We start from the raw sequence: 15,041 nt of genomic DNA, 5'->3' as shown, positions 1-15,041 counted from the left end.
CTTCGCATGGTAGTTTAATTGAGTTTCCAATTATTTCCTTTAGCTAATTCGGCCTATCCACAGGGCCCCCATCTAGTCGGCCTTTTGAATTTATATTGTAGTTTAAAATGTGGTGTAAACAATACTCCCCACATTTCATCAGCTAATGGTTAGAAGGTTGATGGGCACAACCTTGGTAATCAATCGGTCATATCTGAATCAATAAACATTCCTGCAACTATGATATTGTTTCGATTGATAGGCTTCTTATATCTATGGAGACTTCATTATCACCCTATTTAAGGCACATTCAATATACTTTTTCAATTCTCTAGGTAGGTGCCACACACTTTGCTTTCATAGGCGATCGGACTGGTTACATGACCCATGTGTTGTCCAAGAGCTTTTAGTATTCACTAAATAAGCTCTATAAATAAGCCTTCTATAGATTTGTTTTGAATGTTTCCATTTGTTGTCCTCTTCATAAGAATCTCTATTTGTAGATGACTAAATAGAAAATGTTTATAGCACTCAAATTTCCCTCAATAGGATGAATTCTAGCCAATATTGGTTTGAGGTTGTCCCTTGACATATGTATTTAGTATGCATAGCTACTAACGAAGAAGTGGTAGTATCCTTTGGAGTTGATGCCCCTCAGTGCTTGGAATTGGGGAAGTCTACATCATGGACTGATTAAGCTATTGCCCCTCTACACGTTACCATTGGGCACACCCAATCTCTAGTGCAGAAGTTTGTGTCTATATGACTCCACTAGCATGATTTCTTCTCGCATACATCCATTGATCAAGGTGGCTAAAATTCATCATGGAATCAAGAATCAACTTGGCATTCATCGAAACATCAGTAGCATCATGCTCGGTCTGACTAATCGATCCTAGATTCACCCCTCCTCCTTGTCTCCATCTTTAGACCAATCGATCCTAGATTCTCATCAGGCCAATACTCAGCTTACTCCTTTTATAAGTCGTGAACTTGTAGAGGCCAGGTGTTTCTAAAATCCTGGCACTTCTATATGGTAATTGCTAATCGACCGACTTACACCGCACAAGCATTGTTATCAACCAAATTAACTACGAGATATATCAATGTATGTTGTGGTATTTCATATTGGCTGGATAGCATGGAGACAATCTCTTGACCTATTTTTCCATCAAGGTCAATGATGACTCATGCTATTCAACAAATGGCTTTAGCACAGTGACCACATGGCTTGTCATGCTTCTAATAGATTTTGCCAGCTCTTGTCCATGTGGAATCTGAATTGTGAAACAATCTCCTACCATAGACTAGCTGATGGATACATCAACCCTGCTTGAGAAATTTGGTTCTCGAAGTCATGATCCCTCACAGTTTTGCCTGATAGTTAAATTTTGTTTCTCCTTCACAGCAGCATCTTAGCAGCTACATGTGTCTCATTAAGCATGCTTGAGAGCTTGTTCATGCCTTTTTCTCCTAAGATTGGATAGAGAGGGGATCCAACCTTGTGGCAAGGTCAGATGACTGCATGGAGTTGCCACCAATATCTGAACTAGAAAGAGATACAAATGGTTGTGAAATCTATGACTTTGACCTTCAAGACTTTTACTGCTAGAGTGGCATCTTCTTGGACAAGGGAGCAGTGGCTATGAAACTATGTTATGATTTATGAACTAAGAATAACTAAAATGTAGGATAAATGAAAGTAATTGGAAGATAAAACAAGAAAAACTGATAACTTCTGATTGGCGAAATATTTGTTCTCTGAATTATATCCTAATATTTATGCAATTTGTTATTAATTACCAGATACCTGCATATTTTTCGTGTGACACCTGTCGCTGCCTATCCTTCCAGTTTCTTTTAGATGTTTCAATAGTCAGTTCCAGTTGCTCATTCCACTTTTTAGTTCTTTGGTAATAACCAATGTTCAATATCAATGTCACAGCCTTTTCACTGTTTGGGGGAGCTTTTGGAGGGCCAGAAAGCACTTTCTGGCCCTCCAAAAGTATTTTTAATAAAAAATGTGCTTTCTGACCCTCCAAAAGTATTTTTAGATAAAAAATGGTATTTGATAAAATTTTCGGAAAACTGTTTCAGCTTTTGCGGAAGCTGAAAACAGCTTTTGGGGAGAAGCTCCAATTTGGAGCTTTCCGAAAACGCTGTTTTCAGCTTTGTCGGAAAGCTGTTTTTTGTACCAAAATATCCCTATTTAAATCTCACTTTTTTTTCCCAAAATCCTCATCGTGCCTCTTCCTCTCTCACCCATCCCCTCCCTTTCCCTCTCTATCTTCTTCTTCCTCTCAACGCCGCCACCTCTGTTCCTTCTTCTGCTTCTTTTTTTTTCTTTTTTTTTTGTTTTGGGAGCTCGTGGTTGCCCACAGTGGCAGCCACCATGCCAGCCACCACATATGGCTGGCGACCTCTCTATATTTCAATGAAATAAAATAATAAATAAATAAATAACTAAATAAAATAAATAAATTAGTAATTATTTAACCAATTTTATTACCTAGCTAGAAAATTTGTTAGAGAAATAAATGGTCATTAGAAGGATGAAAAATTAATTTACACTAATAATTATAATATTTATATATTTATTATTGTATTATACTATAAATATAATATTATATTACATTACATTAATATTATACTATATCATATATTTATGTATTAATACATATTATATTTTATTATGTTCTATTGTATGATACTGGTAATGTCCTTTATGGTCATTTTGTCATACAAAAGTACTTTCTCAGTTTGTTTACCAAACACATGTTAAAGTACCATAGCACTTTAGAAATATATTTACCAAACAGCAAACAGCTTTTTATAAACGCTCTGCTTCAGACAGCTCTACTTATAATAGTTCTACTTCTAAAAGTTCTACTACTAACAGCTCACCCAAACAGGGCCTTAGCCTTTTGGATAGGCTACCTTCACTTGGCCTATGCTTTCCATCTTTTAAAACTTGATCTGCACTTCAAATGATTCCTCAACCCGATTTGGCTAACACTATTTAGATGTCGTCGGTCTGTTAAACGTTACATGGTAGTTTAATTAGTTGAGTTTCCAATCATTTCCTTCAGCCCATTCAGATTGCTCACATGGCTCCAATCCAATTGGCCTTTTAAATATACATTGTAGGTTGGAATATGGTGTAATTAGTCGGGTGTAATCGAATTAAGCTTAATTGAGCATGGGTCTAATAATACTTAGGTTAAAATTAATTTGAAGTTGGAACCCTTTGGAACAAGCTTGTTTTTTTACCATTTTTTCAAGCTCAATTCATGCTTACTTTTGAAGTAGGCCTAATATGAGCCTAATCAATCAACTTGATAGCCCTAAATTGATCTCAAATTAATCCAATCTTGATTCAAGCTCGGTTTAAACTTAAATTAAATGCCGAATGAAGCTTGATTTAGAGCTTGATTCAAACTTAAATGAAGAATTAAATGATTAAAAGGATAAAAAGATGTACTAATTATTTCATTAAATGCATGGTCTATTATCTATGTTATATAAAATATATAAATATATTGGTCTGATCGGGCCGACCTTGGTTGAAGTGGACCAAGTTTTAGCTTAGCTTCAAATTAGTTTGTCCAAGCTTGGTTTACTTAGCTAGGAGTCGAGCTAATTCCATCTCTTCTCAAGTCAAGCTTTTGCTCAGTTCATGACTCCCGTAGCCGCACAAGTCGAAATAACGGGATCCACCTGGATCCACGTGCCCAACCGATACATCCACGCGTACGGCCAATGATTGTCCACGCGGCAAACTCGCGATCAGCCCTCCGCAAAGGCCTTCAAGATTCCCGCGCAAACTTCACGCGCGCGCCATCCAATTTCCCAACCAAACCTCCCGCCAAAATTAAAATTATCCTTCCCCAATGCCAAAACAAATCCCCTCAAATTCCCCGCGATCCCTCACCTCGGCATCAAACGCGTAATGGCTAGGACCGAGAAGCTTGACTAACGGCATCATGCCGTTATCATAACGGCTGTTGCAATGCTTTCTTTATAGGCCTGCTCAACATGCAAAACTTAGATACTTTAGACAATATTTTGTATATATTTTGTGTTAAAACCATATGATTGATTAGATCCATTGATTAATTGATCATGCCAAACTTAGTCGGCCTTACTAAACTTCACCTTGATTGATTTGTGATTGATTGTGCCAAATTTAGTCGGGATTACCAAATTTCGTCAGCTTCCTAATCTATATAAAGACTACTTGAGAGCGTTTGGTAACCCCAATAGGATCACCACAGTGATCTAAAATCTCCGATGATTCGAATGCTGGGGTGATTTGATCTTCAGTGATCTAAGAATGTATTTGGTAGGTAATGGTCCAGTGATTAAAAATCCTCGAGTATTCATGAGTAACTTGTTTGATATGGTACGGGGATCCAAGATCACCGACCACATAATACCACAAATACCCGTGATATATCTTAATGAATCAAGATATATTTTATATGTTTTTAATTCTAATGAATCAAAAATGTAAATCAATATATTAATTCTTATAATAGCTCCATAATTTTGTCGCATATTCTACTTTTAGTAGCCATTATCATATATTTATTAATCATATAAAATATATTATAAAAAAATATTAATATATTTATCAATATATTAATTAATAATACATTCTATAAAAATATATTTATTACTCCTATAAATTATTAATCTTATAAAAATATGTTATTTTTCATTATAGAATTAATATTTTTATTTATACTTATAATAAATTTTTTAATACTAATAATTTTTGGATTAGGAAAATAAGGTAAAAAGGAGTAATATATTAAATATTTTCATTATATAAATATAAAATATAATAATATATTTATTATCCTTCAATAATAATAGGATAATAATATGATTAGTAATATAATATACATATATATATCATTAATATAATATATCATATCAACATAACATTATATATATATATATAACGTGGACATAATATATTGATGGTATACTGATATATCAATTTTTCTGCTAAATTGAGGGGTATTTTTGTCTTTAACTTTCAACCCAGAATCACGGTTCTGAGGTGATCTTGGATTTCCGACCTCAAGGACGGGTATCCCATCACCGAGTTGGATGGTGATTTGAGGAGTGGAGGCGATTTAGGATTACTATGGTGCAACCAAACGCGGTGATCTCATCACCTCCACCCACATCACCCTTGATCCTAGGACGATCATCCCAAACCAAACGCCCCTTTCATGTATATTGTAAAGACAGACAAAAATATAATTCTCTTCTCCTTTATTCTTCTTTTTCAACATGGTATCACAGCCACCGATCATTTAACTTATTGTCGTCCTCTCTTTTGTATTTTTTTGGTCGTCGTCGTCGCTCGCAGATTCTCTATTTCTCCTATCTTGTTTGGAGAGTTATCGGAGCTTCGGTCTCAGCAGCTTTCAAAACTCTCTTCTCCGATAAAATTTTAGCCATTGTTTCTCTTTTTAATTATTTTTATTTTTTTATTATTTTTTGTTTGACTTTCAATCGAAAGGTGCTCAGGGAGCTATGGTGTCTTTTTTTTTCTCTCATTAATTTTTTTTTTAAAAAACACCTTCTTCTTCCCCCTTTCCCGTGGGTTTCTTGTTCCCTCCCAAGCCTTCTCCTCAGTTCTTCCGATCTCTCTAGTGGAGGAAGGGGAAAACCCCATTGCCGACCGGCCACGACCAAGGCAGAGATCCGTCACGCCACCGCCGACCGCGCCACGATCCGGCGGAGAGGAGGACATGCTCCGCCCATGCCACTAACTTGAGTTTGGAAACAAGAGATCGCAAGATGCCCTTTACCACCTTAAGTTTGACTGTTTGAGGGGATGTTAAAATCGTATGATTGATTAGGTCCATTGATTGATTGGTTATGCCTAACTTAGTCGGCGTTACTAAACTTCACCTTGATTGATTTGTGATTGATTGTGTCAAACTTAGTCGGCCTTACTAAATTTCGTCAGTCTCCTAGTCTATATAAAGGCTGTTCATATACGTTGTAAAGACAACCAGAAATATAATTCTCTTCTCTCTTATTCTTCTTTTTCAATATTTTGATACTATATAGTAGTAATAGTCATTATTTAATCTTTACAACTGTAGTAAGACAAATAATAATGTTAAATTCTTATAATCTAGAAAATAATTTATATTCTTATATAACTAGTGATGCATAAAGATCACATTATGGTCCATTAAGGCCTCCTTGGCAAAAATTTTGGCACTTTCTAGCCTTCTAAAAGTATTTTTAGATGGAATAGAAGTATTTGGTAAAAAAACGGAAAGCTGTTTTAGCTTTGAAAGCTATTTTGAGTAATAATTTTTTTTCTTTTTAGACCAAAATACCCATAATAAAATATAATAATTATAGAAAATAAAAATATTAATATATAATGATAATAATGATAATATTTTATATTTTTATTACTGTATTATACTATAAATATAATATTATATTATATTATATCATAATATATTGATATGTTATGTTATATAATATTAAATTATGTTATATATGTCCATAATTTCTTCTGTTAATTCTCTCAGAATTTTCAAAAGTGATTTGTGTGGGCCATACTGCATAGTCTATTTCATTTTTTTCTGAAGATAAATGCTGAGTATCTTTGATCCTTGAATACGGGTATTCTCACTATTGTATCCCTTTGGTTCTCGGTTTTCTATCTTTTTTTTTATAGAAATGATTAAAAAGTCTATCAATGAAAACTCTGCATATTATGCTACAGTACATAATATTATATTACTATATTATAATAATATGATATTATATTATAGTAATATTATATTATATCATATATTTATATATTAATATAGATTATATTTTATAATGCTCTGTTATATAATACTATGTAATATTTTTTATGGTCATTTTATCATATCAAAAATATTTTTTAGTTTATTTATTAAATACATATTAAAATTTTACAGTCCTTTAAAAATATAATTATTAAATAATAAATAATTTTTTATAAACCAACCGCTCAGCCAGTGGGCCTAAACCTTTTACTACAGTTTTTCTTTTAAGTCTCCAAAAATCAATTTAGAGGCTTAAGCGGGCAGATAACGGCTGTCACATCCGTCATGGCGGTCACTCTGCTGTCCAGTCCAATCGTCGATTCGTCGTTCGAGAATTTAGGAAACAGAACATCTAATCCATGCGGTAACAATTTCCTCAAACTCACCTCCCGGTGGACCGATCCCTTCTCCCTCCCCGGCAAATCGGCAATCATCGTCCCCAAATTTAGAACTCCCCGCCCTCTCCATTCCCGAAATCTCTCTATAAAAATACCCCACTCAATCAGCATCCACGCCAAAAACCCTACCAGATATTCCCCTCTCGAATTCCCAAAACGCCCCTATCTCTACATTTTCTTCTTCTTCTTCCCAGAATCTCCTCTCTGGCCATGCCGTCGATGCCTGCCGGCGCCGGCGCCGGCGCCGTCGAGGAGCTGGAGGAGCCGCTCCTCGCCCCGACCCCCGACCGCCTGTCGATGTTCCCGATCCGGTATCCCCAGGTGTGGGAGATGTACAAGAAGGCCGTCGCCTCTTTCTGGACAGCCGAGGAGGTCGACCTCTCCGCCGACCTCCCCCACTGGCTCCACACCCTCACCCCCGACGAGCGCCACTTCATCTCCCACGTCCTCGCCTTCTTCGCCGCCTCTGACGGTATCGTCCTCGAGAACCTAGCCGCCCGCTTCATGTCCGACGTCCAGATCGCCGAGGCCCGCGCCTTTTACGGCTTCCAGATAGCCATCGAAAACATCCACTCCGAGTTGTATTCTCTTTTGCTGGAATCCTACATCAAAGACCCTGACGAAAAGGACCGCCTTTTTCGTGCCGTCGAGACGGTTCCGGCGGTGGCGAAGAAGGCCCAGTGGGCGCTCCGGTGGATCCAGTCCTCGGACTCTTTCGCGGAGCGCCTCGTGGCCTTCGCCGCTGTTGAAGGGATCTTCTTCTCCGGCTCCTTCTGCTCCATCTTCTGGCTCAAGAAGCGAGGCCTCATGCCGGGCCTCACTTTCTCCAACGAGCTCATCTCTCGCGATGAGGGCCTCCACTGCGACTTCGCCTGCCTCCTCTACTCCCTCCTCAACCGCAAGCTCCCCGAGGACCGCATCAAGTCGATCATCGCCGACGCTGTCGACATCGAGAGGGAGTTCGTCTGCGACGCGTTGCCCGTGGCGCTTGTGGGGATGAATGGGGATTTGATGAGCCAATACATCGAGTTCGTGGCGGATCGTCTCTTGGGGGCGTTGGGATGCGGGAAGTTGTACGGGGCAGCGAATCCGTTCGATTGGATGGAGCTGATATCGCTCCAAGGGAAGACTAATTTTTTCGAGAAGAGGGTCGGGGACTACCAGAAGGCGGCGGTGATGTCGAGCTTGAATGGGAATGGCCATGGAGGGAACCATGTGTTCAAGTTAGACGAGGATTTCTGAATGATTCTTTCTCTGTAATAATTTCACTGTTGCTTTCTTTCAGGTGAGTTTGCTTTGGTTGAAGGTTTATGTATGTTTATAAGAAGTCTAATATACTATAAATGATCTTTTGGAAAGCCATAGATTGTCTTTTGTTTTGTGTTTGTATAGTGTGGAATGGTGTATTCCAATGAGGTCTTTTGTGTTTGAAATAATGCCCCTAAGAGATGTTGTTGATGGTTTATCGTGGGCTGTCTGAGGGAGAAGGTTTATCATGAAGGAGATTCCTGTGTTTATTACTAGAGAAAAGTAAGTGATCTTTGGAGGATGGTACTGGAGATATAGCATCACTTTGGTTGGTGTGGGAGGTATACTCTTGGACTTGTCATGTTAGCCTTTTGTTTGCACACCTCATCATAGACTTTTGTGGGTTAAAGGTGAATACAGCAGTGCCTTTTATGGAATTAAATTAATGCAATTCTTCTCCTAGAACAGTGAAGGAAATTTTAGTGTACATGGCAATCACTATGAATCATGAGCAGATTATGTGATCGAAGCTTGATTTGACTGATTGTGTCTGACTTTGATTTGATTTTTTGTCATTATGCGTGAGTTTATCTATGCTGTGGGAACAAAAAAATGTTCAATTTTACACTTTCTTTTTGATATCTTTCATAAATTGGCGATGAATTTGCTTACTCTTACTAGACATGGGCCGCATGGCATTCTGTCTATGGTTTTAGATACTACGGTAAGAGGTAATAATGACTATTGTGTTGTACTTTCTCTCAGTAGCTCAGTTTAACAATCTTCATTACAATAACATGCTCTGGAAATTTTCTCTTCCAATTTTATCTTTTCATATATGCAATGCGTTTTCTGGTGTCATATACTTCTCTTGAGTTCTCATAAGCAAATTCTGCTGCAGTTTCATGTGGATATATTTTTCCAATAGTTTTTGTTTATGTAGTTGTGGATTATTAGGACGGCTCGTGAATTAGCATAAATCTTGCTGAGGGATATGGCATGAAGATTTTACAGTCCATATCTGGTACATTTAAATATTTTTGTTTTGTTTCAGATTTATGCTCGCCAACAGTCAATCAACAACAACTGCTTATGGCTATCATGGATTCATAACACATTAATGCGTATTTGCTATGAGTTATATGAAATTAGCATATAATTGTTTGCATGGAGTTTCATGTTTATTCTCATATCTTAATAGCTTCATCATGTCTGTTGAATAAATCCTCTCTATCTGTCTTCATCTGTGCCTGTTTGTTAAGAGGGTGAAATAATCTGTTATGTAATGTGATCACAGAGATAATATTTTAGTAGGATATTACATTTATAGTTGGCAGCCCAAAGAAACCGGCAATTGAGATTGACCTAATTCTATGGTGCGTCTTTTTTGGTTGGATTCTCACATCTGGACACTGAAGATATGCCATAGATTCTACCAAAAAGAAGAAATGCCACAGAAAAGTAGTCTGTAATGAACTGATGCTAATATAAGAATTTGCATGTCTGATCGGTAAAATTAGAAACATTCTTTTTTTTCCAGGCACTGCACTCATCTGCTCAAACTTCAAAGGAATTAATGTGCAATTAATTTACGAGTTAATTACATCACAAGTTTAGCAGAAATAGCTCTGAAGTTCAGAAAAATTGAAGGAAAAATCATTTGCTTTTGGTTGACTTGTTGCATTTACGCAATTATTTGCTTAGTGAATTTAATGTATAACCTTCATATCCATAAAGTAACTTGCTAATCAGCATCTCTTTGTCTTGTTATGATTTAATTACAGAGGTTGTGCGATACCTTTCCTTATGAATATAAAAATAATATTTCCTTATATTTGAGAAGAAGTAAACTCAAATAGCTCAAATTTTAAACTTGCATTGTTCTGTTTGGTGATGATTAAGTATCCATTTTATTTGTTCTGTAAAAGTTCAACCTGTGTGAGTGCTTTTAACTAGCTGCGGGCGTTCAATTCCATGTGAGAATAAAATCAGCTGAATATGTGTTAGTCCAAGATAGAAGCTTCAAGCATCTAGTGTTTACATGCCCTTCCCACAGATTATTTGAAATGCAATACACATGATTGTTAGTTTAGAATCTTGTACTATTAATGAATCTCTTCTTTCTCTTGTTGCTTATGCAGAAGCATGCCTATGTCCTTTGTGCTATTCTTGATACTAGTCTGCTGCTTACTCTCACGTATGAGTAAAGTGGATTTTCAAAGAGATTTGTATGTTGATCTCTAAATGGGACTTGTATGTCTGCACTCTCCCTTTACATCTGCAAACAATCCATGTGTTTCATGAGCATCTCGAGATCGGCTCAACAACAGCTATTCAGGTTTGGCTCGGAAGGCGAGCTGGGCTCAAACTGTTTCGAGAGATTGGCTCATAAATGATTTGTGATTGAAAATGAGCTGGTTGCAGAAATTTGGGAAGCTCGGTTTGGCTCAATAAAGCTCAGATAAGAGCTTGTACAAGCTGAACTTGAACAACTTTAGCTAGCTCTGCTTGAGCTTGAGCTGAGCTTGAGCAATCCTGGTATATATTAAGCCTAGCCAAGCAGCCTGATACTTGGCTCTTTTCAGCTTGTTTGCACCTCTATCTCGACCTCCTACTTCTGTCCTTCTGTCCATTCTTGTTTGGGAGCAATATCTCCAATTGTTATTATTTTGAAAATTGCACTAGGTTTACATGTATCCACATGAGCACTTGAATTTGTCATGCTGAACAGCGCACCAAGTATGCTGAGGGATTTTCTGATGTGATACTACCAGCCATAGATCAGCAGTAACTAGTATGAATTATCTCTTGGGTTGTTCTAGGATTTCTGTTTTTAATTCTTTTTAAAGAATGTGATACTACCAGCCATAGATCAGCAGTAACTAGTATGAATTATCTCTTGGGTTTGTTCTAGGATTTCTGTTTTTAATTATTTTTAAAGAAATATGGTGTGCTTGTGCCATCGCCAAGGTTTGAACCTTGGGTTCCTCACATGGGTAGAGAAATGCCAACTGGTTGTCTTTAGAATGCTTATTTCTCCTCTACATGCTTTGACGTGTTTCTTGCTTCTATACAGATGCAATACTTGGATATCAGAGCTTTTCACCAGGCCATCAGAAGAAATCTTCATTTGATTGAAAGAGATGTCAGTTATTTAGCTATTTCTTGGGTGAATATGATGTTTATATTTCTTCTCTAATATAGGTTGAAGAGTGCTTCAAATATAAGAATCTTATTTTTTAGTATGCTTTCTGCCAATCCACTTGGAAAAAATCGGTAGCCCAAATCTTTTACCCGAAATTTGGTGTTAACTCATGAAATTGCATATGTTGTCATACACATTTTATTTCATCTATCTGCAATATCTATGTGTAAATATGACTTGGATATGCACTGATTTTTAGACCTTGTGATCTTTACATCAACTTGTTCAGATCACCGATGAATCTATTTCCATATATTTATGAATGTAGAAATAGTATTTTTCAGGAACTGTTTTGGATAAAATCCAATTCTGTTTCATATCATTGATGAATCTACTTCCACATATCTGTATATAGATAATAGTGTTTCTTCAGGAAGGATAATCCACTACAAATTCTTATTTTTAACAACTTTCGATGGACATGTGCTTAAACATTTAAACATGCCTGATAGAACATCTTGGGATGTCATATTAGAAAACCTGACGACATTATTATAGATTAGCAAGTTCTATACCTGAAAGATCTAAGCTTGCATCTTAAGATGTTCAATTCTCTTTAGATCTACATTTAATTTGTTTTGGAACACAGCAGTTAGTAGTTATGGAGATGTTTCAAGTACCCATCTTTAAGTCGGTCTGGCCGGTTGGCACCCCTCTCTTCAGTGCATTTGCCACAGAGTGGTTCCAAGTTTGAACCAGAAATGCGATTTTTTGTTTCTTTCTTTCTTTTTTGGTGAAACTGGGAATGTGTTATTTCCAATGTTTCCCCCCTCAAAAATGAAGTTAGAACTAGAAAAGCACTAGGTGTTCTAATTGTTCATATAGGTGTGAAGGATGGAATAACTTTATGTAGTAGATGCAAAGTTCAAAGCATTGAGACCTAGTTGCCTTGTAGTTCAATGTCGTGACGATTGATTTTATGTGGTTCCCTTATTGTAAGGATCTGAATTTGAGCATAAATAGCTCTACCTAATTGACTTGCTTAACAAGGAAGTCTTATGATTGCAGGTTGCATGATTTATTTTTTCTGCTTTTTTTTTCGTAAAAAAGATTTTTGATGATTCTCCTTGTCCTCCATTTCACTTCCAATTTTTCTGTTCAGCACTTGCACAACCTATTGTTTCTGACTATAAAATAATAATGCACTGCAAGATAGAACTTGAATTGCATATCTAATGTAAAAATGTGTCATTTTTCGAGAGAATGTGGGAAATGGGATCATATTGTTCTTTCCGGATGCTGAACAAATGATCAATGCTGCAACATGGACAGTTTGGGAAGTCAAAGCTAAATTTGAATCTTTATGAGCTGGTTTCTTCTTTGTTAAGCTTGATAGATTTCTTTATCAACTTAAACTTTTGGGATAAATTGGTTAGTTTAAATAGTGTTAGAGCTCAAATTGTTGGAGGTCATGAATTTGCATTATGGGATTAAAGTCTTGCATTATGGGTTTTTTTTCTAGCGAAGGTGGTGAAAAATAGCTCAAAAAGAAAATATTTGGAATAGAGAAGTAGGAGAGGATGGAATAGAGACGAAGAACTTTGGAATTACTGGAGGGTCTCACACCAACTTCGTATTGCATGAAGGAAGCTCATATAAAGAAAAGTGATTTCATTCCTTTATGTTATATGAGAACCCAAGAGAGGAAGCGCATCCTCTATTTATAGAGCAACTTAAAAGTACCTTATGAGTCATGACATATATACCTCTACATGAAAAGATAATTACTAGGTAGCCCTTTATGCCCAAATAACCTATTGAGCAAGTAAAGAGGCTTGTAGACCAAGTAATCTTAACATACGATAAAGTTGCTTCACACTAAAGCAAAATGGCTTTATTACCATCTTAGATGATTTGCCAATTAAAAAAATTGCTTGAACTAAAGTAGCGACGTAATGAACTAAGTAACAGGAAATGAAAGATAATAATAAAAATGACAAATGTCTAATTAGGGTGACCCATATAATAAGATTAAGGCCTCAAAAGTCTTAAGAACTTGTAGTTTAATCTTCATTATCCATGAAAACTACCAATCAGCCATGCATATATTTATTTCAATTCATAAATGTCAACTTTATTTTCGATGGTGATAATAAGCCTTGAATTCTTGTCTATCTCCATCACTTTTAATCATGGACTAAGACTTGGATGATATTGTGTGTCAAGAATTTCATTTTTAATCTGATGTTGCCAAAGATATCATAAGCGCCTAGCTATCTCTGCAATATAAATTGTTAAAAAGTTATAACATATAAAACTCTTTGATTTCTTCTAAAAGTTTGAAAAATCTTTTTATTGCAAATCAAACCCTGCTAGAGTTTTATACTCAAACTTGATTATAATATAAGCACTTACGTTAAAATCAATTAGAAAAGGAAAAACATTTACAAATCAAAATTAGCTTCAAAATGGATTCTCAAACATCTAGAGTTGGGACCTATCTATCAAGTTATGCTTTCAAATTGGATGTTGATTTGTTTTATTTAAAAATTGATTTAATCTTTTAACATCCCAATATTTAATAGAAATTTGGCATGTATCAACAAGCAAGATGACACCAAGCATGAGAAATTTGTTTATAGTGACTCTAAGATCTTGTCATTTGGACGAAGATATTGCAGTTAACTCCTAGCTATTCCACCTACCACTCATGTTACCATGTAGGTCGCACCTAAATTTTTACACTGAAATGCTAAATGCTCTTGAGCATCATGTCACTGATTTAAGATTTGCACCTTATCCAAAACTCATGCAGCATCTGGACTACCTATGCATAACCAGGTTAGCCTTTCTTTATTTAGATATGTCTTAATCAATCTAGTGCCACACCCTTGGCAATTTGGGATCCAATCCTTTTATTTATTTAGGAAAAGTAGGAGAGCAAGAGAGAGTGAGAATGCATAGTGAATGAAAGTTTTTGTATATATTAGAAAATGGAGATTAGAATTTTTCAGAGTTAGGTTGCAAACAAAGATCCCTCCCTTATATATAGAGCTCAATTATGTATTAGAGTGGCTAGGATTGTGCTATGCATCATACATGTGATGATTAGAATGTTTAAAATATCACTACATACAAGATATGTATGAAAAATATATAGGATATTAGAAATGTCTCGGGAGCTTCTAGAAAGCATGGGTGTAGTAAAAAGAAAAATAGCTTTCTCTGAATAACTATTCTTCAAGAAAGCCTTATCCTATTGAGTCGTTGAAGTATGCATGATTTTTGACTCAAATTTGGAGGAAGATGACAATCAGCTCGAGCAATGAAATCAATTAAGGTTTAGAGAGTCTAAAAACTTCATATAGTGGAGGAGCAGGGGATTCATGTCATTATCCTTCGAGGCATATTCTAACCAACCAGTAATTTGGA

At 36.2% G+C, this 15,041-nt stretch overlaps 1 protein-coding gene across 1 annotated transcript; it reads left to right on the top strand.

The window, feature by feature from the left end:
- Positions 1-7,252: 7,252 nt before the first annotated feature.
- On the top strand, positions 7,253-8,631 carry LOC103715846 (ribonucleoside-diphosphate reductase small chain-like). Its single transcript, XM_008803613.4, has one exon. It carries the CDS (start codon positions 7,427-7,429, stop codon positions 8,456-8,458), a length of 1,032 nt encoding a protein of 343 aa, XP_008801835.1. The 5' UTR covers positions 7,253-7,426; the 3' UTR covers positions 8,459-8,631.
- Positions 8,632-15,041: the final 6,410 nt, after the last annotated feature.

The sequence above is a fragment of the Phoenix dactylifera genome, chromosome 10, assembly GCF_009389715.1.
Source record: "Phoenix dactylifera cultivar Barhee BC4 chromosome 10, palm_55x_up_171113_PBpolish2nd_filt_p, whole genome shotgun sequence".
Lineage (NCBI taxonomy): Eukaryota > Viridiplantae > Streptophyta > Magnoliopsida > Arecales > Arecaceae > Phoenix > Phoenix dactylifera.
This window is presented reverse-complemented; position numbering and strand designations above follow the sequence as displayed.

What these genes read in the sequence shown, in the direction of transcription:
- LOC103715846 (XM_008803613.4), top strand. Translation starts at nt 7,427, where the DNA reads ATGCCGTCGATGCCTGCCGGCGCCGGCGCCGGCGCCGTCGAGGAGCTG.